Source organism: Hyposmocoma kahamanoa, unplaced genomic scaffold (genome assembly GCF_003589595.1).
Source record: "Hyposmocoma kahamanoa isolate Upper Pololo Valley unplaced genomic scaffold, ASM358959v1 220, whole genome shotgun sequence".
In the NCBI taxonomy this organism is placed as follows: Eukaryota; Metazoa; Arthropoda; class Insecta; order Lepidoptera; family Cosmopterigidae; genus Hyposmocoma; species Hyposmocoma kahamanoa.
The window spans coordinates 1,752,310-1,773,973 of NW_020653740.1; the positions used below are offsets into that span (position 1 = coordinate 1,752,310).

General features: G+C 39.0%; 2 protein-coding genes across 3 annotated transcripts; one reads left to right on the forward strand and one right to left on the reverse strand.

The window, feature by feature from the left end:
* On the reverse strand, positions 1-8,893 carry LOC113227853 (histone deacetylase Rpd3). Its single transcript, XM_026460918.1, has 11 exons — positions 8,836-8,893; positions 8,310-8,422; positions 7,929-8,046; positions 6,705-6,805; positions 5,829-6,072; positions 4,258-4,434; positions 3,828-3,930; positions 2,130-2,364; positions 1,856-1,945; positions 893-1,043; positions 1-630 (listed from the first exon to the last, which is right to left on the reverse strand). Exons 1-11 carry the CDS (start codon positions 8,882-8,884, stop codon positions 554-556), a joined length of 1,458 nt encoding a protein of 485 aa, XP_026316703.1. The 5' UTR covers positions 8,885-8,893; the 3' UTR covers positions 1-553.
* Positions 8,894-18,114: 9,221 nt separating this feature from the next.
* Positions 18,115-21,664, forward strand: LOC113227909 (ATP-dependent RNA helicase p62-like). 2 transcript variants are annotated; one of them, XR_003310239.1, is made up of 5 exons: positions 18,115-18,192; positions 18,673-19,689; positions 19,870-20,108; positions 20,215-20,731; positions 20,922-21,059. XR_003310239.1 is itself a non-coding variant. In XM_026461000.1 (5 exons), coding segments are annotated over exons 1-5 (1,623 nt in total). In that variant the 5' UTR covers positions 18,115-18,190; the 3' UTR covers positions 21,556-21,664. The 2 variants fall into 2 exon arrangements, 1 of the variants encoding a protein (XP_026316785.1); XM_026461000.1 differs by lacking the exon at positions 20,215-20,731 and adding an exon at positions 21,370-21,664 and having other exon boundaries at positions 20,922-21,100.

The window sequence follows — 21,664 nt, forward strand, 5'->3', positions numbered from 1 at the left end:
TTGCGAGAACCGCAATTAACTATTAACAATTAATCAATTTTCAATCTTTTCAATGTTTTTGATTAACAATTAAAACTGACAATTATGATAAATTTATATTAGGGCATATTGGGGTGAGTTAGGGCGTTGGTTATGGGGGCCCGGCTGGGGGGCCAGTTATGGGGCCGGTTGGGGGCCCCGGTTATGGGGCCGGTTGGGGGCCCGGTTGGGGCCCCGGATGGGGGGCCTGTTGGGATCCGATTAACCAATCACAAATTATTGATTGATTAACGAAACACAACTACACACAAATCAAACAAATTGCAATTGATTTCAATTGAATTGATTTTTTAATCTGATTGAATTATTGATTGAAATTTAATTGATTAACGCCCAACACTGATTAGTACGCCCTGTATGTGTGTTCCGCGGCTTATGCTGTTGGCTGTAACATGTCTTCCTTATATAAATAGAAATAACGTGTTCCATGTAAACAATCCCTCTCCGATTCGAGACATGTCGAACACATGTCGTGAGCGAATAAAATGCATCTTAATGAGAGTATTTATCTCGATCACGGGTTGGGCGGTACTTCTTTCTTTGGTTCTTCCACTGTACTCACGTTTTTCACTTCGTCTTTAGAGTCTTCAGCTGCAAGGAACAAAATGTTTTAGTAACGCTAACGGGTTAATGACCCGTTTCCAGCTACACAGGACGGATTCATGTGAGACGCAAATTAGGATTTGCTTGATTGAGTAGTGGATAAATTAAGTAATTGAGTGAGTATGAGTGTCGGTCGAATTCAATGCGCAAAAATAATTGTAAACTCCAAATGATCATACCTAAACAAAATTTATGGTGGCATGTCTTATACATACAACAAGTATTAAAAAAAAGTTTGTTCAATAATCACATTTGACTTCGTCCTTGAGCTGCGCGCTGTCCTTGTCGAGGCGCGGGCGCTTGCGTGGCTGTGGATTGCGGTACGAGCGGTTGTCGCGTCGCCCGCCCTCACCCTCGTCCTCAGAATCGGATAGCTCCCCGTCGCCCGTAATACGTTTGTCCTGTACGCAAATATTCATTACATCAGTGGTATTCAAGGCATGGTAAAGCGATACAACGCAAGACAATAAATACAACACTTTTAAGTAAACGTACGCACAAAAAATAAGAGTTACGCAATTAAGCAATAACAAACCTCTGTCTGACAGGCAGGGTTGTTACAAGATGTTTTAGAAGAAAGATCGGACCTCTTGAAGAAACAGTTAAGATCCATAATGTGCAAAAAAAATCACACCAATTACCTAGTCTGGTCTTATGTGTACTTATTGGATACACAACTTTTTCAAACCATATTTATCTTGTTCAACTAGCCAATTTATTTTAATTAGGTAGTTTATGATATTACAAGATACAACTTTTGTATAAAAAAACCGATCTCAAAAGTTCGTGGAACTACTACATCTATTTGTAGTTTTATAGAAATCGGTTACCGGAATGTGCGCGAAATCGGATGCATCCCCTAGTTTCACCTAATTCATTCACCCTTAAAGGTGGAATATTTGCTTCAAATTTAAATGGGATCAATACTGAGGTACCCTCTTTAAAAAAAAAAGAATTATCAAAATCCGTTCACAAATTCCGGAATAATCGCGTAACATACATAAAATACTGTCTAATTGAGAACCTCCTCCTTTTTTGAAGCCTGTTAAAAGATTATGCAGGTTAGGTGTTTTATTATGATAAATGACATACCAGCAGATTGGTGTGATACTGTGGAGTGCAATGGTATCAATTGTGATTTACGATTATTTAAAAAACAAACAAAAATGTATTAATAGCTATATTATGTATTTAAATTCCTATTAAAATTTACCTTTTCGCTTTGCGGAAGTCTTTCGTCTTTGTCAACTTTGTCCTCGTCCTCAGATTCGTCGTTGACTGCATCCTCTGGGATTGCTTGTACCTGGTATTAGAAAATTGAAATAAATTTTATCTACACCAACGATTCGCGAATGCCTTTGAAGAACTGGAACAACTTCTGTTGTCCTTTATTATGATCAGAATTTTTTTTATCATAATTCTGAGAGAAAAATAAGTTACAACAATGGTGGCAATGTTTAATTGTAAATTATTAAATGAAAGGCTACCTGTACACCAGGCGCATGAGGTAACATTCTCAAGTTTTCAAAGAGTCTGTTCTTTATTTTTTCAAGATATTCCGGCGTATTCTGGTTGGACATATTGCTGGGTGAAATGTGGAGCTTGAAGTCGGGTCCGAAGTACTCGAAGTAGTCATTGTAAGGCAATTCGTTCGCGATTTCGACACCGAGCGCTACCGATGTTTCGTATGTCCAGCAACGGGATACGTTGCGGATTGTATAGCTGTGAAGTTATATTTGCAATTAGTTTTTAATATTTAAAAAAATATTATTGTCTATTGTTATATGTGATATCTTAAGTACGTTTTGAAGCAATAAGTGGTGGAAAATAATCGGATGGAGCTGTGTGACTCAAGGGTAGTACAAAAAAATCCCTTCGGTACAATTAGTCTACTTTCCCGATCGGTCCACTTGTTTTTCCCGATTTGTATATTTCCCATTTCGTCTACTTTCATGTTTGGTCTACTTTCCCAATAAGTATACTTTCATGATGCGTCTACTCGGACAATCTCGTACAGAGTACTAAAAAACCGACCTCAAAAGTTCGTGGAATTACATCTATTAGCCAAGTTTTATTGAAATCGGTTACCGGAAAGTGCACGAAACCGGATTCACCCCCCAGGTTTGCCACCCTTAGAGGTGGAATATTTTCTTCACATTTAAATGGGACCACTACTCTGAGGTACCATATTACCAACAAAGAAAGAATCGTCAAAATCTGTTCGAATTGAGAACTTCCTCCTTTTTTTGAAGTCGGTTAAAAACTGTCTACTTGATTTAGGGTCGTATTCCAGAACTCTACTCAATGCTCAAGTCAGGATTTGAGCAGACTTGAGTATGATTTCAAGTAATGGAAATACGACCTTAATGGCAAGGACTCGAGTATGATTTCTAGTGCTTTGAATCATACTCAAGTCCTGACTTGAGCATTGAGTAGAGTTCTAGAATACGACTCTTAGTTTTTTCAAATCACTCTCAATCAATCATTATCAAAAATATAAAAAATGTACTCCATGACAATCTGCAATTATGCAATTACAAACTGCCTTTGAAAATTTGTGAAACTGATTTTTTTTTGTAAAATTTTATTAATTTACATTCTTAAAAGGCTGACCATTTAGATAAGTAGACCGATCGGGAATGTAGACCGATTGTACCAGAGGGTAAAAAATATTGCCTGTTTATTTTGTTCGTTCGGAGCAATGAACATTGATTAAAATGTTAGAAATATGCCAAAACGAATTTTTTCAAGACATCATCGGTTTTCAGGATTCAGTGCTTTTATATACAATGGCAAAAATAGCTTTCAGTAATGACGTTTCAGTACAGACCAAAGAAATTGTTCGAAAAGTTGAACCACAGAATTGAATTGAAATAAATAATAGACAAACTACAAACTATTAAATTGCGAGGAATAGAGAAAAATGATAATAAAGAGCCATTGAGCCAATTTTCATGAAACCTAAAACAGAATACATACATTTTTGAAAAATTTTATTACCTATTCAGAAATCTAACTGGTTATTTTGCAAAAATAATACAAATTTATAATGTTATACTCAATTTTAATTTGATAATACCCGATTATTTAAGCATATTAAATTTGTTCAAGCAATGGGAAGCAGCGTGAACCACTAGAAATAAGTCCGTGGCATTACAAGGCCAACCTAAATTCGATCTACTCACCCTCCTCCTCCAACTAGAAGAAACGGCAGTCCAAATCGTTTAACGAGCTCAACGCAGCGTCCATGACCACGAACCGTCAAGTTGAAGCAACCCAGTCTGTCACCTAAACAAACAAAATTGTTTTAGACAAAATTATGCTTGTTAACTTGTAAGCAAAAACTGTAACCATGCATGCTTTTGTAAATAACAATGTAGGATTAATTCCAGTCTTTGGTAATTTTCTTTATTGCATTCCATGGTAATCAGGCCTATATAGAAAGCAACCAGAGTAAATATAGTGCACAGGCAAGTGAGCTCTGTTGCATACACTTTCATTTACTAACTGGTGACATTGCAGCAAAACGTATACTTTAAAAAATTTGAAATACTACTTGTAAGAGAATTAGCACTTGCGGCAAAACGTATACTTAAGGAAATTCTCAATTGTTACCTGTAAGAGAATCCGCACCGCATTGCAGCACTACAGCACTGGGCTGGAATGTTTCCATGACCTTAGAGATGATGGGCACGAAGATGGACTCGTAAGACTCGTCGTCCATGCCATCACGTAGAGGAATATTTACGGCGTAGTACTTGCCCTTGCCAGCACCGATGTCGCGCAAGTCGCCTGAAAAATTTTAATTTGTTAGGTACAGTCAAGCAAAAAGAGGGAAGAGTCCCACTGGCATTAGTAGCTTAAACAAAGGATTGTGGAGAACTGCAACTGTCCTAAATACTCTTAACGAATAAAGTGGTTGTGCTGGGTTCCCCAGACCACTACAGTGTCAAGCTAGATCCGGAGACGCTTTTCGTTGTGATTCCACACAACTTACTTAAGGTCATCCTCTGGGATCAATGTATAGTATGTGTAGATACCTCACGAAACATCATACCAAAAGCTAATGCTTTCGAACATTCGAAAACCCTGGATAATACTTAATTCACTAAAGACTAGAGAGGCTCTGGTGTTGCAAGAAGTAAACTTCAAATGTTGACTAGGTCTCTTACACTATGGTTTGATTTAGCTCAAGTCCAATCTCAAGCAAACTAAGGGCTAACAGACTAGAGTTTGCCATAAAGTGGATGAGAATCTACTGCACCTCGTAAGCCAATTAAACCGCATTATAAACACTAACGGAGCTAAAAAATCCTACAGTTATTTCTGTTGATCTTTGCCCCAACTTGTTATTAGCAATGATTACAATAAACCAATTTTTAGTTGCAGTATTCTAGGGCTGCACAGGTTCTGAATAGGCGTGCCTTCCCTGTCATTTAAAAACTTTTAGACTGTGGGACTAAAGTCTATCTAAAATAGATAGCCAAAACAATAGTAACATTCTTTTACCAATTTAGATAACACAGTTGTGGTCATCGGATTGAAAATGATTAATGACGCAAAGCCATTATTATTTTGCAATAACAATTAAGTGCACAATTAATTTAAAAATGTGCTCTGATGGTGTTAAAAAATATTATCTGGACTGACCTATTTTATTTATTGTAATAATCTTGTTAAACACTGTAGAGAGGCTCTGGTGTTGCAAGAAACAATCTTCTAATGATACCTATATGCGTACCTATATATTTTTTATTAATTAAATCACAATCACTCAGTTACTTCCTGGAACACTGGCTGGACAAATAATTATGAAGTAACAATTCTTCATTATTATTTTTACAACTTTAATTAGCTCATATTATTAGTTGGACATTTATTTATTATTATTTTATTTATTACGTAGTATTTTAGTCGGAAGCGGTCCGACTAGTTTCAACCATAATCGATGGTCTTCATCACTTCTAGACGTGAAGGTTGCGAACGTTGCACTCAACCCCTGATTAAGACCATCGATTATGGTTGAAACTAGTCGTACCGCTTCCGACTAAAATCCTACACAAGTAAGTCGTTACTTTGATACTATAATGTGTGATAAGTTAGTGTTCATAATATTTTTTTATTTTATTTAAAGTGTTTGCAAGAACAAGGAGAATGAAATAAGTAGTTACAGTAAAATAACTAACCTGTGCCTGGGAAATATTCTCCATACTTATGGAATGACACTGTCATAACTCTATCTGTAGTGTAGAAAGCTTCTTCCACACCATCTCCATGATGTACATCAATGTCAATGTACAGAACTCTCTGGTGATACTTCAATAGCTCCAATATGCCAAGTACAATATCATTAACGTAGCAAAATCCTGAAGCTTCTGATTTCTTTGCGTGATGAAGACCTCCGCCCCAGTTGATGCAGATTTCTGAGGCCTGTGGCACAATTAAAACAATAAATTTTTAATACATTTTATGGTAGATTCCGATTCTCCAACTTATTTCATAAAACAATACTGTCATCTTTGGGTCTGTCTCCAGATAAAAAAATCATTAAGGATTGAGAGTTTGGTTTAGGTTTCAAGTACAGAAACATGTATTCTTTGTGATTAAAGAGATGTAAAAGAATAGGTGAAATGAACAGTACAATCAAAATGCACAATACATCACCAATATTTTAATAAAGCTACATTCTATGCTTTCTAGGTGTGTTGTTGGTCTTAGGGTCGTATTCCAGAAGTCTACTCAATGCTCAAGTCAGGACTTGAGTATTGCAGTGAGTACTGAAAATCATACTCAAGTCCTTGCCATTAGAGTCGTATTTCCAGTGCTCGAAATCATACTCAAATCTGCTCAAGTCCTGACTTGAGCATTGAGTAGACTTCTGGAGTACGACCCTCAATGTTGCACTCAAAGTTGTTATTGTTGCATAGAATTTGGCAATGTAGATTAGGCGATGTTCATACATGTTTGCTTAGAAGGTATGATTCCACTGTTTTGACAAGTGTTGTGTATGTGTTGTAGTGTGTTAATGGAAATTTATACCTGTAAATGTACAATAGTATTACCTGTTTATTAAGCTTGACGGCAGCAGCAACTGAACCTCCTGCAGATAGCTGACAGAACTCGTAGAGGCCATCAAATACTGGACAATCCTCACCCACATTGACTATAAACAAGCAATAAATTGTAACTTGCTGAAGAAAATTACATCTATGGTAAAGTGTTTACTCCTTTCACTATGTTTCGAAATACCTTATTGGACATTTCTAGTGAAGCTTAGTACGTGATAGTGTTTTAATATTCTAAATGTAACAAAACTCCCGTGTGCCAATTTTGTATGGTTTTAGAGAAAACTTACATCAAAGTTCTTCGATATTTATACTTAGAAATTACAAAAGTGATTAAAACCGAAAAAATAATAATATTACTAAATATTTATTAACATGAGTTTAACAGGAATTAAAAACACTTATTTATTGAGCTTTGTCGCTTTTTTTAAATTTCCTTAAAATGGTTATAATTTTTTTTCGATGTTATTTCATGTTAGTAGCATAAACATCCGATCTGAAGGTATTTCGTAGCATAGTGCCTTCCCTTTTAAAAAAGGTATCTTAACATACAATATCAATCAAAGCTTAGTAACATTAATTATGCCTCGTTATGTTATGTTAAGACTTTCCCTAAAAAGTGGCATAGCTATAATCAATCTAAAACAGCTCCATAGTGGGTTATCATGCCAAGACTCCAGTGACAGTATCATGCAGAAATAGTTCAAATTATCTAACACAAGAACTGACCACTTGTCCAGTGTCACATCCAAAAGAAATGTGATGGAACTCAATTACAGAACCAGGTGCCTGGAGTGGCTACTGGGTACGGTCTAAAGTATCTCTAGAAAACAAACTAACTATCTACAAGACAGTTCTGAAACCAACTTGGACCTACGGTATTGAGCTTTGGGGAACTGCTAGTCAGTTAAACAGAAATTTGCTCCATGGTTCACTAAAATACATGACATACCACGAATATCTTAAAATGCCTACAATTATTGAGGAAATAACTAGGCTAACTATGTTCTATAAAGAAAGAATATCCACTCATACTAGCTAGCGCATTGTGTGTACCACCACAAACAAGAAGATTGAAGCGTAAACACATTTGGGATTCAACTGAGCTGAATAGTTTTCTACATATACAGCATTTATAGCGCCTTATTGACCTATATCCTTTGCTAATGTTATGGAAATTTTAAAGGAGTGTAATTATGTAATAAAAAGTGTGAAACTAACATCTTTGCATCTGTTTGTTATATTCAGACATGTTGTCAGGTCGGATTGAGCGCAAGAATCGGATATAGTCATCTGAATGGAACTTCGTCATCTCATCCGCAGTTGCCTTATGCGGTCTCTGAAAAAAAAAACAAAATGACAGACAGTGCTTACACTTTTATCTCTGAAGAGATTAGAATACTCACTATGGGTAGTATAAAAAGTATGATACGTTAAGTACAATATTCCATGCAGTAAAAAATGTTTAAATAGTAAATTATTCATGACAAATACTGATGATCAGTATCTTGTAGATAATGCCACAAGTTTCCTTTGTGCACCTCTCACATTTGCTGTTCTAAACCACAGATAAACAATTAAATATAATAATGAAATACTTACATAGATTTCCATTTTCCTGTAAAGTCCATAATTAAGAAGCAAATTGTGTGTCATACGTATGCGGTGAGGCTTCATCGGATGTCCCTGGCCATAATAGTAATTGCCAATGTCGCCTTATGGAACAAATAAAACAATTTACATTGTTCATATTTTGTCAACATTCACAAATCCTAAAAACATGCCTATATCCAATTTTAACTTCATAGCTTATTGTTACTCAGTTCATTTCATGGCTTGAAACATATCGGTCTGTAGCACACATATCAAGTCGCGATTATGGCCGTCTCTACCAATAGCCATCGAGTACGGCCTACAGACTCCATGAAATGAGATGTGACACAATTCGATAAAAACGCGAAGTTGGATGTTGAAAGATAACAGTTGTATTTTACGTGATTTTTGTAGCCAAAACAGGATTTACATACAAAGCATAATTGCAGCAATACATTTAATCGTAGTTTGTATAATGCCGATCAAGTAACTTCATGCATCATGAGTGGCGGGTAACAAACTTTGTAGTACTTACTGTCGTAGTAATAGCATACTCTTTTCTTGCTATGTGGTTGCATAGCCATTTCTATCAAATAGAGTATTGATCCAAATACGCCAAGACTAATATAAACGATAAAATCAAATAAAAACACCACGAAATACACGAACCACAATTATCCACTCCATACAGAAATGAACGAATGACTGAAACTGAGTTCAATCTAAACATTATTCATTCGAAAGAACTCAATCATTCAATAATATTGCCATTTAAAACTATTTATCTTACTTACTAATTTGTATAGCTTTATTGAACGGAATACAATTGCGCAAACACGCGTATTCCATTCAATTAATCGATTCTAAATAGAATAATTTTTGTTTGGTCAAGTATTTGTTGGTTACAAGTAGTCGTAATGTTAATATAGTTGAATAATACTACAATAAGACTGTTAAGTCCTTTATTTTACTTCTTTTAAAAAATTGATTAGTTAAAAAAAACTTTAATTTTTAATCGACTTCAAATATTAAAATTTACTCATACTACATATCCGGCGATGTATGTAATCATTTTCTCACTGTATTCGGACATTCGAGGCAACGTGTTGCAGAAATTATCGAAATTACAGATACTGGTACTAATGATAATGATAATAGATATTACAAAGCTGGAAAAAAAACGAAACGTTATAACAATAGAGTTATAGAATATTTTATAATAATGCTAAGGTCATAATAATTTTTGTCCCTTTGTTTTCAAAACCGATGTGTTTACATTCACAGCAATCGTAATAGATGGTTACATTTTGAGTTTCTTAATTCTTTATTATAATTATTTTAAGCGATGTATTTGTAATAAATAATGAAAACTCGAGATGTGGGTAATTTGTGGGGAATATGAACTTTGTTATCCCCAAGTTTGGGGACTTTAACCGTGATTTTTGGGGATTTTGAACAATTTGCATTGGCAACACTGTCGCTTGCGCATGTTGCGCCATTTGATTTAGTTACGGTTTAGGGTTGTCTTCGTTCGTGTCGTACTGCAGTGCGTAATAAAAAAATTACAACATCCGATTCAACTAATCACCGGTTTTTTATGACTATTTTTTATGATTAACGCAAGACCTATCTAAGCCAGCGCATCGTCGTCGTCTTCAATCGATGCCATATCGAAATTAACTGAAGATCTCTCCGGATACCGGACAGTCTCATACTACTAGACTCCCACTAAAACCCCGCCGGGTTTCCCTCTCGCCGGTTGAGTCGGCGCCGTGGGATCAGTGAACATTCACCACGACGCCGCCCGGCCGCCCTAGCTTACGCCAGGGCTCCCGCGCCAACGGAGGGGCGAGTCGGTTGTCCTCCGACCCACCCCCCAGACGAGTGAGGCCGTGCAATGCAGACTCCGGAGTCCCTGTCCAGAGCCCGCTGGTCTCACTACGGGATCAGGCGAGCAGCGAACTGTCTTCGCCTTCTCCCCGTACGTCTGCGCCGGAGCGGGTGCGCGTCTGCCGCGTCCTCGCGCACCCGCTCCGCGGCCTCCTTTTGCGACATAATCTCTGCGCAAAAGGAGGCCACCGCCTCCCAGGACTCCTCGCTATCGAGCATGGCGGCAACCACGCTCGGCAGCGAGAGGTCCTGCCCTACAGTCCCCGTCAGAGTGCGGCGCTGCTCATCCCACCGGCTACACACCTCTAGGGTGTGCTGCGCGGTGTCATCCGCAGCGCCGCACTCGTGGCACGACGGGGACGGTTTCCTCCTCGCCACCTTGTGCAGGTAGTGACCGAAGCAGCCGTGCCCGGTCAGCACCTGCACAAGGTGGTACGACAGTGGCCCGTGGGACCGGTTTACCCACTCTACGAGGACAGGGCGGATCGCCTCTATGGTACGAGCGCCATAGGGGGGATCCGTCAAGCCCTCTTTCCACCGGTCCCGCATGCGCTGCGCCGCGAGGCGGCGCTCCCGCTCCACCTCTTGGGGAGCGGGTCGCTCACCTCGGTCCCTCATTCCCCGCCGGAAGGTGCGGACCTCCGCCAGGACCTTGGCTTCGAGGTCCCACGGCGGAGTACCGGCGAGGACGCATGCGGCAGCGCAGGCCACCGTCCTGTACGCCCTGCACATTCGCAGGGCGACTACCCTCTGGGGCCTCCTCAGCAGCGCCTTCGTCGCCGCTGATATGGCCCCACTCCAAATGGGAGCCCCGTATATGTGCAGGCATACCTGCGACCTCTCTGGCATACTGTAACGTGTATGGCCGGTGTTAGTTGTTAATGACACAAATATACATTATCCATATGTTATCCATTCATCATTTCGATCAGTCCGAAACGAACCATGGATCGTAAAAACGAATATAAACTTTATAAACACACTACTCATGGTTGAAAGGTGTGAAGGATAACACACGTGTCCGGACTAAATTTCGTCTTTCCGTTATTTTCTCTATGAGAGTTTAAAATTGTGTCGTGTTTTGTGTTGGTGGTGGTAGAAATATTAGCGTAGAGGTAAGTTCCCCTAATGTTTAATGATTCCAATGACGAGGCGGAGCCCCCTGTCAGGGGGCGTCGTTTTCTATATATCTCTCCGTCCGTTAGCTCAATGGAGATTAGTACCAGTGGTGCTCAAAAGAGCAAACGCCCTGTCTGAGCGGTCATTGACTAGATTGACTGAAGAATACATTGCTATAAACTGCTCCTCTTGTTGTTATTTCTAACAGACGGTTCCATTAAAAAGATCAGGCTCCCGCCGTCTGCATCACTTTAACATATGGATACCTTGGCGGGATACAAAAATAACTCTGACTTGAAATACACGAACAATGATTCTGGCCCCATTCTCGTCCATATTACTCGTAAAGAGTGACTCTTCTCCTACCACAAGCTCAATGTGTGCTTTAAACAGTCTACAACAGCCTTTCCCAAAGTGGGCGATAACGCCCCCTTGTGGGCGCTGCAGGCCTAAAGGAGGGCTGTAAGAGACCCAGAAAAAAATGGGGGCATTGTGTAGAGGCTTAGGGGGAAATTTGTCATTTCATCTAGGAAGACTCTTAGACAACGACTGAGCTCTCGACTATCGACTACAACTTGTGAACATCAACTAATATTTATTAAGAGCTTGCTCAAACTAACTCGGTTCGATATTTCTCTCCGTGTAGTTCATATGTCTGCCCTGTTTTATTGAATAAATAAAATAAAAATGTCAATCATGTCAATCGGACGCTTCGTTTCGAAATGAAAGTAGACACAAACAAACAATAAAAAGGCAACAGACACAGTTACGCATTTTAATAGTTATTAGTATTCCTAGATAGGCAATTTTCGTAGATAATAGACCGCAAGCAATAATGTTTTAACAAGTTTTTATTAAATAACCCGATTTGTGCATTCCTGTATCAATCCGCAGGTTCTTAAAATACATGTTCTTACTTGTTGAGTACGTCAATCGTACTCACACTCACACGTCGAATGAGATAAACGAGTTTATGCATGTTTGTCTTATTCCTCTCGGTGCGTGCTGCTTATGCAATCCTATATAAACAGCGTAATATTTATTTTATTTTCATTTGCGGTTTCGCGCGTAATAGATAAGCAGTACTTAAGTTCAACACTTAAAACAATGTCGGAAATAAAAAAGAAGAGACGGCAGTACTGTGCGGAATATATTAAATTCGGATTCATTGAAATTCCCACAAACCCATCGTCGCCTTTGTGCCTTCTATGTCTAAAAACGTTTTCGAATGAAGCAATGAAGCCTTCAAGACTGCAAGATCATTTGAATAAAATGCATCCAGATAAGAAAGACAAGAATGTAGTATATTTTCAAAACCTAGGGAAGAAGCATAATACTCAACCAAGTGTAGCAAAACTCTTTTCCGCGGCTGCTAATCAAGATGACGACGGACTTCGAGCTTCGTACAATATCTCTTTGTTAATTGCTCAAAAAGGCAAACCACACAACATCGGAGAAGAGTTAATTTTGCCAGCAATAAAGGAAGTAATAACTACTGTGCTTCATAAACCGGCCGCAGATATTATCCGAAAAATTCCCTTGAGTAATAATTCTGTGCAAAGATGAATTGATGAAATGGCTGAAAACATTGAACAATCATTGCGCAACTATCTGAGGACTAGTCAATTCTCAATTCAGCTCGATGAGTTCTCTTTACCAACTAATGAAGCATTGTTGCTGCCTTACGTGAGGTTTATTAAAGATGAGAAAATATGTGAAGAACTAATGTTTGCTAGAAATTTCCCAAAGGGTCCCTACTGAAGAAGGCGCTGAAGAGTCCTAAGGCGGTAGGGAAATCGGAAGCAATTGGGAGGCGTTAATGCTGTCCAAGAGGTGCTACAACATTTGAAAAAATCTATATAAACTACACAACATATTCCTACGTGTTTTCAATTACTATTTTGTGGTGGTGGGCGTTCAAATTTTTTTATCTTGCCTAAGTGGGCGATGAGCCAATAAGTTTGGGAACTTATGGTCTGCAACAACAAAGTTTCGGGAATTTTAGAAATAAAAAGCATTGGCAGGGACAAAGTAGCAATTAACTTCCAAACACCCCAAGAAGTACCTTAGTACTCAAAAACTTTCCGCTGCATCTGCATCCATTGACCTATGGCTGTATCACAATAAAAGTTAAGTGTTTTTGTTTCTTTCCTTCGTGGCATTGGCAAAATCATAATCTCATTTAATAATGGAGCCATACAAATGTAAAGTGAATGGTGAAGTGGAGAAACATACACAATCGATTTGTCGTTACGATCAGTCTGAAACAAGGATCGCGAAGACAAATCGTCGCGTATATGGGGACTTTTTATTGAGATCATAGATTTAAGCACGGCAATACACGTCCGATTTCGTGTCTAATAGTCGGATTCGACTATCGGATCATATTCAGTCAATACACGTTCGCTAGGTGTCCGATTCTTTCGTCAGACTTTTTCTAACCAACCCAAACGCAGGAAATTTCAAGTCAACAACTCGATTGGAGATTTCGTGTCGATTGACGATTGACGCTATGTGGGAAAAATACCCCCGCATTCTAGCATTTTATAATTTTTTTTACATCGCTAGGTTGATGATCACAGACAAAACACTATTTATTTGTTTGTTTATGAACGATATTGATATTTTTTTCAACATCCCACACGCTCCGCTTATATAGCAACATTTATATAGAATTATTAGCAAACCGCTATATATATATAAAATTATCCGATAGGATTTAAATCACTTTATCTTGAATTGTAAAATTACTACTATTATCAGTCACCGACAAGGGCCTGGCTCTTAAATAGAATTATTATGAACAGTCGGTGCGTGTTGAGCGCGCAACCTTTCCTCATGTTCAGGCCGGTCCCCGGTATGAAAAAAAAGCCAAATAAAGCCGAGCATTTGGTATTTTAACACTACAACTTACCACTCGTCAAGCTTAAATATTTAGATCTAAACTTAATTCAACATGTTAAGATTATTTCTAATTAGAGCGTAACGTATATAGATTGTCACATTTTGTTTTCTTAAATATTTGATATATTTTTAAGCGTAAAAATAATAATATAATAAATACTGAGAATAAATAAATATTGTTACATGTGGGAAATATGAACTTTGCTCTCAAATTTTTTACCTTGATTTTTAGAATAATTAGCATTGGCAACGCTGCGAATCGAAAGGAAGAATCGGACATGCAAAAGTATAGAGAGAGCGCCTTCAGACAATCGGATCGGCAATAAAGTCGGACGCTATTTCCGATTCGAACGTGGACTGTGAAATAAACAAATACTGACATAGTTCAAGCATTTATAATTTCTCAGTCAGAACGTTGACAAAGTCAATATCAACCATAGATTATTCATAGTATATAACATTCGTCCATCCCTACAAGTTACGACATGTCCTCAATGCGCCGCCGCGGCAATCTGATAATGCGCTCTCTGCGCCTTGGTGCTCCCTGCCGGGAAGTCGTAGCATGTGGCGAATATGTAGTGGCACTGCATGCCCGTAGTGGGGAGGCAGCTGAGTTCTGCGTTCCCGATGAACTTGTAACGGGTTCCACCACACTGGTCGGCGAGTCTCGAGTGGTCTGACAAGTTGACCAACTTGGCGATTCGGATGGTTGTTGCGAAGTTCGGTGAGAAGACTCCGGCTGTCGATTAGATATAGACGACGGAGGCTGTGAGCTGTCAGTAGAAACTGGGTTGATAGGATCGGGTAACCGGAAACGTACATGATCAGCATGATATCTCTTTTCTACCCCATCGGCTGCGTCTACAGTGTACGAATATCTATGTGTACGCCTCGCTATGGTATCAGGTTCCCATCATGTCCCATCCCGGGTGCGGACAAAGTCAAAGACAAAGAGTGCGTCTGCTAGGACAAACCAGTACTTCCCCTCGAACGGGCCCGCAAAATCGATGTGTAGTCTCCCATGGGTTTGCAGGAACTGACCATGAGCATAAAGGCAATTCGGGATTATTTGGCCGGCTCTCTTGGCATTTGCGACAACGTTTGATATAATTCTCAATATCTTCGTCTATGGACGGCCACCATACATAAACACGCGCTAGCGCTCTCATTGCGGATGTGCCCGGGATCCTGTTTGCAGGTATTTCGAGGTGGCCCTTCTCAGCGTGGTCGGTATTACTAATCGACCTTGCCACAATAAAATCTTATTTTCAATTGACAATTCTGTGTGCTTCCGAGCGCGTCCTTTCTTGAGGCAATGTCGTCAAAATACACTGCGACGTTTATACCAAACGTCGCAGTGTATTTTTACGTATGGTATACCATCCAGAAGTTCGTCCAAGTAGTGTTGGAAGATTGAAGGAGCTGTTGAGATTCCAAATGGCATTCTAATGTATTGGTAATATCCTTTGTGCGTCGAGATTGTCAGATACTGTTTCGACTCCAGAGCAATTTCAAATTGCAAGTATGCATCCCTTAAATCTATTTTTGAAAACTTGTCTCCATTTGCGAGATTTTGACGTAACTGGTCAAATAGTGGAACTGGGTGAGAGTGAGTAACAATAACAGGATTAATAGTGGTGCGAAAATCACCACAAATTCGAATTTGACCATTTGGTTTTACTACATTCACTGTGGGAATAGCCCACTCTAAAGATGTTACATTTGGATCTACTGTATTCACTATTCCTTCGTCAACTAAACGCTGAAGTTCAATTTCTATGGTTTTACCAATGGAAAACTTAACTGGTCGAGCAGGGATATGTTTAGGTACTGTCCCAGGTTTTATATGAATGTTGACTTCATAATTTTTTACCCTTCCTAGTTTGTTATCAAAAAGTGAAGAAAAATTATCCGGTACCTGTTTAAGTGTGGTGCTATGTTGAACGTGTTTAATCGAATAGACTGGTTTTGGTAATGTCATGTTGAACATCTCGCTCCACCGGAGGCCAAAAAGCATAGGATTGGCGTCTTCCATAACCACTACGGGTAATATCTTCCGCTCTCCTAGCATTTCAACTGCAACCTCTGTGAGTCCTTTCCGTTTGAATTTAAAGTTCCCATAAGCACATAACTTTGGTACTTTTGTTAAAGGGGGTACTCCAATCCGCTTCCAAAAATGTGTGCTAATAATAGAATACACTGAATCGAATGTGCAACGGGCACCGTTGATGGTAATATCAATTCGCTTGCTGTCCTTGTGTTTTTTTGCGTTCGACCTTGCAGACATCATCACTCTCATCCGAGCTCGTATCAAGGGACTTTGACGAACATCCGTCGCTGTGTGTATGTTTCTTAACTTTATGTAGCTTGTTACCGTATTTGGTTGTCTGTTTCTTCTCTGTCGCGGCGCTCGTTGAATATATTCAACGATTTTATTCCATATTTTATACAGCAACTTTCAAAGTGACCTTGTATTTGGCATTCATCGCAGATATGGTCCTTCGCCTTACAAGCGTTGAACTTATGCCTCTCATGTGCACCGTATCGACGGCACTGGCTTGAGCTAAGTTTACGTAAAAACATACTCTAGTTGTTGTGACGAACTGTACTTTGCCTTGCTTTGACTTTATTAGCGTAGCAGGCATCACCTTCGGCAAGCTCTCTGGACTGAGCTACTGCGAAAAACTGTTCGAAAGTAACCTCCACAGTTCTTCCGTCGTGAACCTCTTGACGGTCTGGCCATTTCTATTTCAGATCCACTTCTAGTTGTGGGTGATTTAAGCCGGTGGCAAATCGATCACGTAATAAACGTTCGAACATTGTATCTTTGTAGCCAGTGTCGTTGGCGAGTTTCTTAAGCCTGTTGGCGTACTGTTCCATTGTCTCGTTGTTGCGTCGTAGGCAACTCCAGAATTCAGTTAGGGCTTTATATATCGTTATTTTAGTTCGATGTAAGTCGAGTAGCTTAGACTTTATGTCATTGTACGAACTATTCTCAAAGTTAGGTATGAGTGCTATTTTTAAATCGTGAAATGTCTCAGGGGATAAGCATGAAATTAATAATTCTTTTCGAGTGTCATTTTCACTTACGGCCCATATGTCACATTTGGCTTCGAAAAATTCAACAAATTTCTCTATCGATGCAGTCACAGGGTTAAAAGTGTCACATTTAAAACTTAACAATTGTATACTTATTGTTGCTTGTCGAGCTGGTAGGTTCCGTGCCAGGTGTCGCTGTCGTGGGAGTCTCCGCTGTCGGTCGTTGCTGTAATACAAGCTGTTGCAAAATGTCGGAAATCTGTTGTTGTTGATGAATGATTGAATGAAATAAACAAATACTAATATAGTTCAAGCATTTATAATTTTACAGTCAGAACGTTGAGAAAGTCAATATCAACCATAGATTATTCATAGTATATAACAGACGGAGTGTTCAAACAAATATAAGCACGTCGAGCTTGACACTTTGTACTTAGGAGCATTCTTATCTTAGACTTTTCCATCCTCTAAGATTCTTATAGTCTTAAGTGTCAAGCTTGGCATGCTCTTAATCCTGAGTTGGATCAGACTATCGGATCCGACTATCGGATGGAAAATTCGGACGTTTATTCCGCACTATAATCCCCACCTACGGCGTTCTGCAACACCATTGGTTAAATTTTAACAATCAATACATTCTGTCACTCGTTCCTATTAAATTTCATTCTTTCTTTCTCTTGCATCAAAGCAGCGGTCGAGGTAGGACATGTTCAAAATGTGTTCTTATTTCTTAGTTAACAATGAAATTTTTTGTAACTATTTATTTAAATTGTTTTAAATTTAATTTCTTTTGTGTAAAAATCTGCAAGCCACACTTTTTCTGTTACACGCAGTGTGAAAATATAACATTTATTTTCCACAGATTGACCCTGCTTTATCCGCCCTGAAAGTAAATCCAAATTAATTTGGAACATCATCAAACCAAATTTTATCATAAAATGTGAGTATGATCATTTTTATTGTGGGCAATTCTTATTTACTTTGATTTATTCAATAATATTGTATTTTGTAGTCTGACACGACGTCAAACTGTGACGCTAAATTGGTGTCTTGTAGTCAATTGGCGTAAAAAAAGAAAAATTGCATTGAAATTGATTTGGTTAAATTTAAATAACGTAACGCGTCAAGTTATTTAGAAGTGTCAGCGCGCAAAGTTATTTGTCTATAATTTATCTATTTTTAACTATTTGCCTCTCATAGGCAGCCATTTTAAATAAATACCATTGATGAGCGTCATGCGCATTACAACACGATAGGTACTTTCATTGCACGTTTTTGAGCGCGTGGCATATTTCGGCTGTGCTGGCTGGCTAGTGACTTATTGATCGTGCATACATAATGTGGTATTTGGTTTATTCTATAAATAAATGCATAGGTATATTGAGAAAACAATCTGTAATATTTTGTTTATTACTTTTAGGTCAGGAAATTGGAACAATAGCCGTGGCGGAAGCGGTGGTTCTAGATTTGGAAATGGAGGCGGAAGCCGGTTTAGCAGTGGCGGTAATGGCGGCAGCCGATTTGGAGGCTCCGGTGGTTTTGGTGGCAAGAAAGAATTTACTGGTGGCCAGAACATGCGTCGTCCAAATTGGAGTTCAGTGTCCTTACAGCCATTCAACAAAGATTTCTATAACCCACACCCATCAGTGCTAGGTCGCTCTGCCTATGATGTAGAAGAATACAGAAACAATCATGAAGTCACTATAAGTGGTGTGGATGTACATAATCCTATTCAACATTTTGAAGAAGGAAACTTTCCAGACTATGTAATGCAGAGCATTACTAATCAAGGTTACTTGGAACCAACTCCAATTCAGGCACAAGGCTGGCCAATTGCTATGTCTGGAAAGAACCTGGTTGGCATAGCTCAGACAGGGTCTGGAAAAACATTGGCCTATATTCTACCTGCTATTGTGCATATTAACAACCAGCCGCCGATCAGGCGCGGCGATGGCCCTATTGCTCTGGTTCTTGCACCCACTAGAGAGCTGGCTCAGCAGATCCAACAGGTCGCCACAGACTTTGGTAACGCGTCATATGTGCGGAATACTTGCGTATTCGGTGGTGCGCCAAAGAGGGAACAAGCTCGCGACTTGGAAAGAGGTGTTGAAATTGTTATTGCAACACCTGGCCGTTTGATTGATTTCCTGGAGAAAGGCACTACAAATCTTCAGCGCTGCACATACTTGGTCCTTGATGAAGCTGATCGCATGTTGGACATGGGTTTTGAGCCTCAGATCAGGAAGATTATTGAACAAATTCGTCCTGACAGGCAAACGTTGATGTGGTCTGCGACTTGGCCTAAGGAAGTCCGCAAACTTGCTGAAGATTATTTGGGAGACTACCAGCAGATCAACATTGGATCGCTTCAACTGTCTGCAAATCATAACATCCTGCAAATTGTTGATGTTTGTCAAGAGCATGAGAAAGAAAACAAGTAAGTTTGTTAGTTTCCTTTACCCATAGTATTATACATTTTATAAGCATGATGATTTCTGTATGTATGACTCATAAATTTGATTAAAAACATTTTCCTCTAAGAAGATCTGAGTCCTCAATATAACGAGACTATGACAATAGAGAAACTTGATTGTTATTGTTGCATTATTTATTTCAGATTGAATGTGTTGTTGCAAGAAATTGGTCAAAGCCAGGAGCCTGGTGCAAAAACCTTAATTTTTGTTGAGACCAAGAGAAAAGCAGAAAACATTACCAGAAACATTAGACGATATGGCTGGCCAGCAGTTTGCATGCATGGAGACAAAACACAGCAAGAGAGAGATGAAGTATTATACCAATTTAAACAAGGACGTGCTAGTATTCTGGTCGCAACCGATGTTGCTGCTAGAGGACTTGGTAAGGATAATGATTTGTCAGTATATGAACTGACTATTATATTGATTTGTTTATTAATAGTATGTATTTGCAATTATTTAATCTTACATTTGTTTTATACTTTCAGAGGCACTGGCGGAAAGTTATTGTGTTCTATTAGAATACTGCCTGAAATTGAAAGGCATGTTACTGCACTGGATCTGTACCTGAGACAATAGTCTTATGCAGTGGTATTTGAACAGAGAATGCAATAACTCGTCATATTACAGTGCCTCAAATGTGCCTTTCACTGTGATGGGACCTGAGGCCGAAGCTTGATGGTTTGTCCGTGAACACGGATATACTTGAGAGTTGATGAAAACCTGGTGATGCACTGCAATTGACTACATGTCCTCTCAGACTGATTGCAATGATAAAGCAGAGAATGGTGCATCGTTGAAAAACTTGACCACAGGTTGAAAAGATCGGCAAGGGGTCAAGGGTTTTCTGTTTCGGCCAAATGGAGTTTTCAACGGGGCAAAGAAATTATTTTAAACAACAAAGAATAAGCAAAGACTTAAAAAGCCCTAGCAAGACTCCAAGGTTCTGAGTGAGAGGCAAATGCGTAATTGTTTTGTCAAACATTTCTGTGTAACTCAATTCATGTAAGTAATGTGGTTATTGAGTTACATTTGTTTCAAAGTCAGTACTAACTTGCCTGCAGCTCAAAGTTTGTAACAGATTTCAAAGGGTTTAATGGTTTTTGTCAGAATGAAATAATCTGTTCTAAGCTTACATTTGTTTATTTTATAATTTGTTGTCATGTATGATATTGATCAGGAACTATTATTTCAGACGTCGATGGTATCAAGTATGTGATTAACTTTGACTATCCTAACTCTTCTGAGGATTACATTCATCGCATTGGTCGAACAGGACGGTCAAAGACGACGGGAACTTCATACGCCTTTTTCACACCATCTAATTCCCGTCAAGCTAAAGACCTTGTGTCTGTACTTCAAGAAGCTAATCAGGTTAGTGTTATCTTCAAAGGTTTGTTTTTTATTCCTCATACCTTTGGCATGGGTACGTTCCTATGGCGTAACATGAATGCAAGTATGAGGTACATCAGCACAGCTACATGCCTTCGGTGTCCACACAGCACTTGTCTGGATCCCATCCTCAGATGTTGTTACAGTTTTGTACAGGATTATTTGTGTTCACATAAACAACCTGTATAAAATTCTCTTTTTCTTTACTGATAAACATCTACAACTACCAAATAAGTATTTTGTATTTGCAGGTTGTTAGCCCTCAGCTGCAGACCATAGCTGATCGTTGTGGAGGTGGTGGCGGTGGCTGGAACAGAAACCGCTATGGAGTAGGTGCCCGCAATGGCGGCAGTGGTTCTTTCAAACGTGGAACCAACTTTGGAAGGAGTAAGGGACAGGGAGATGGAGGCCACAAGAGATTCGGCAATGACTATTAATGTTAGATTATAGTGAAATCCTCATAGGAATACTGTTGTGTGAAAGTGTAATATTTAATTAAATGTAGTTTTCTGAATGTCTGGTGTTGCAGTATGTCAGTTAGTGCTA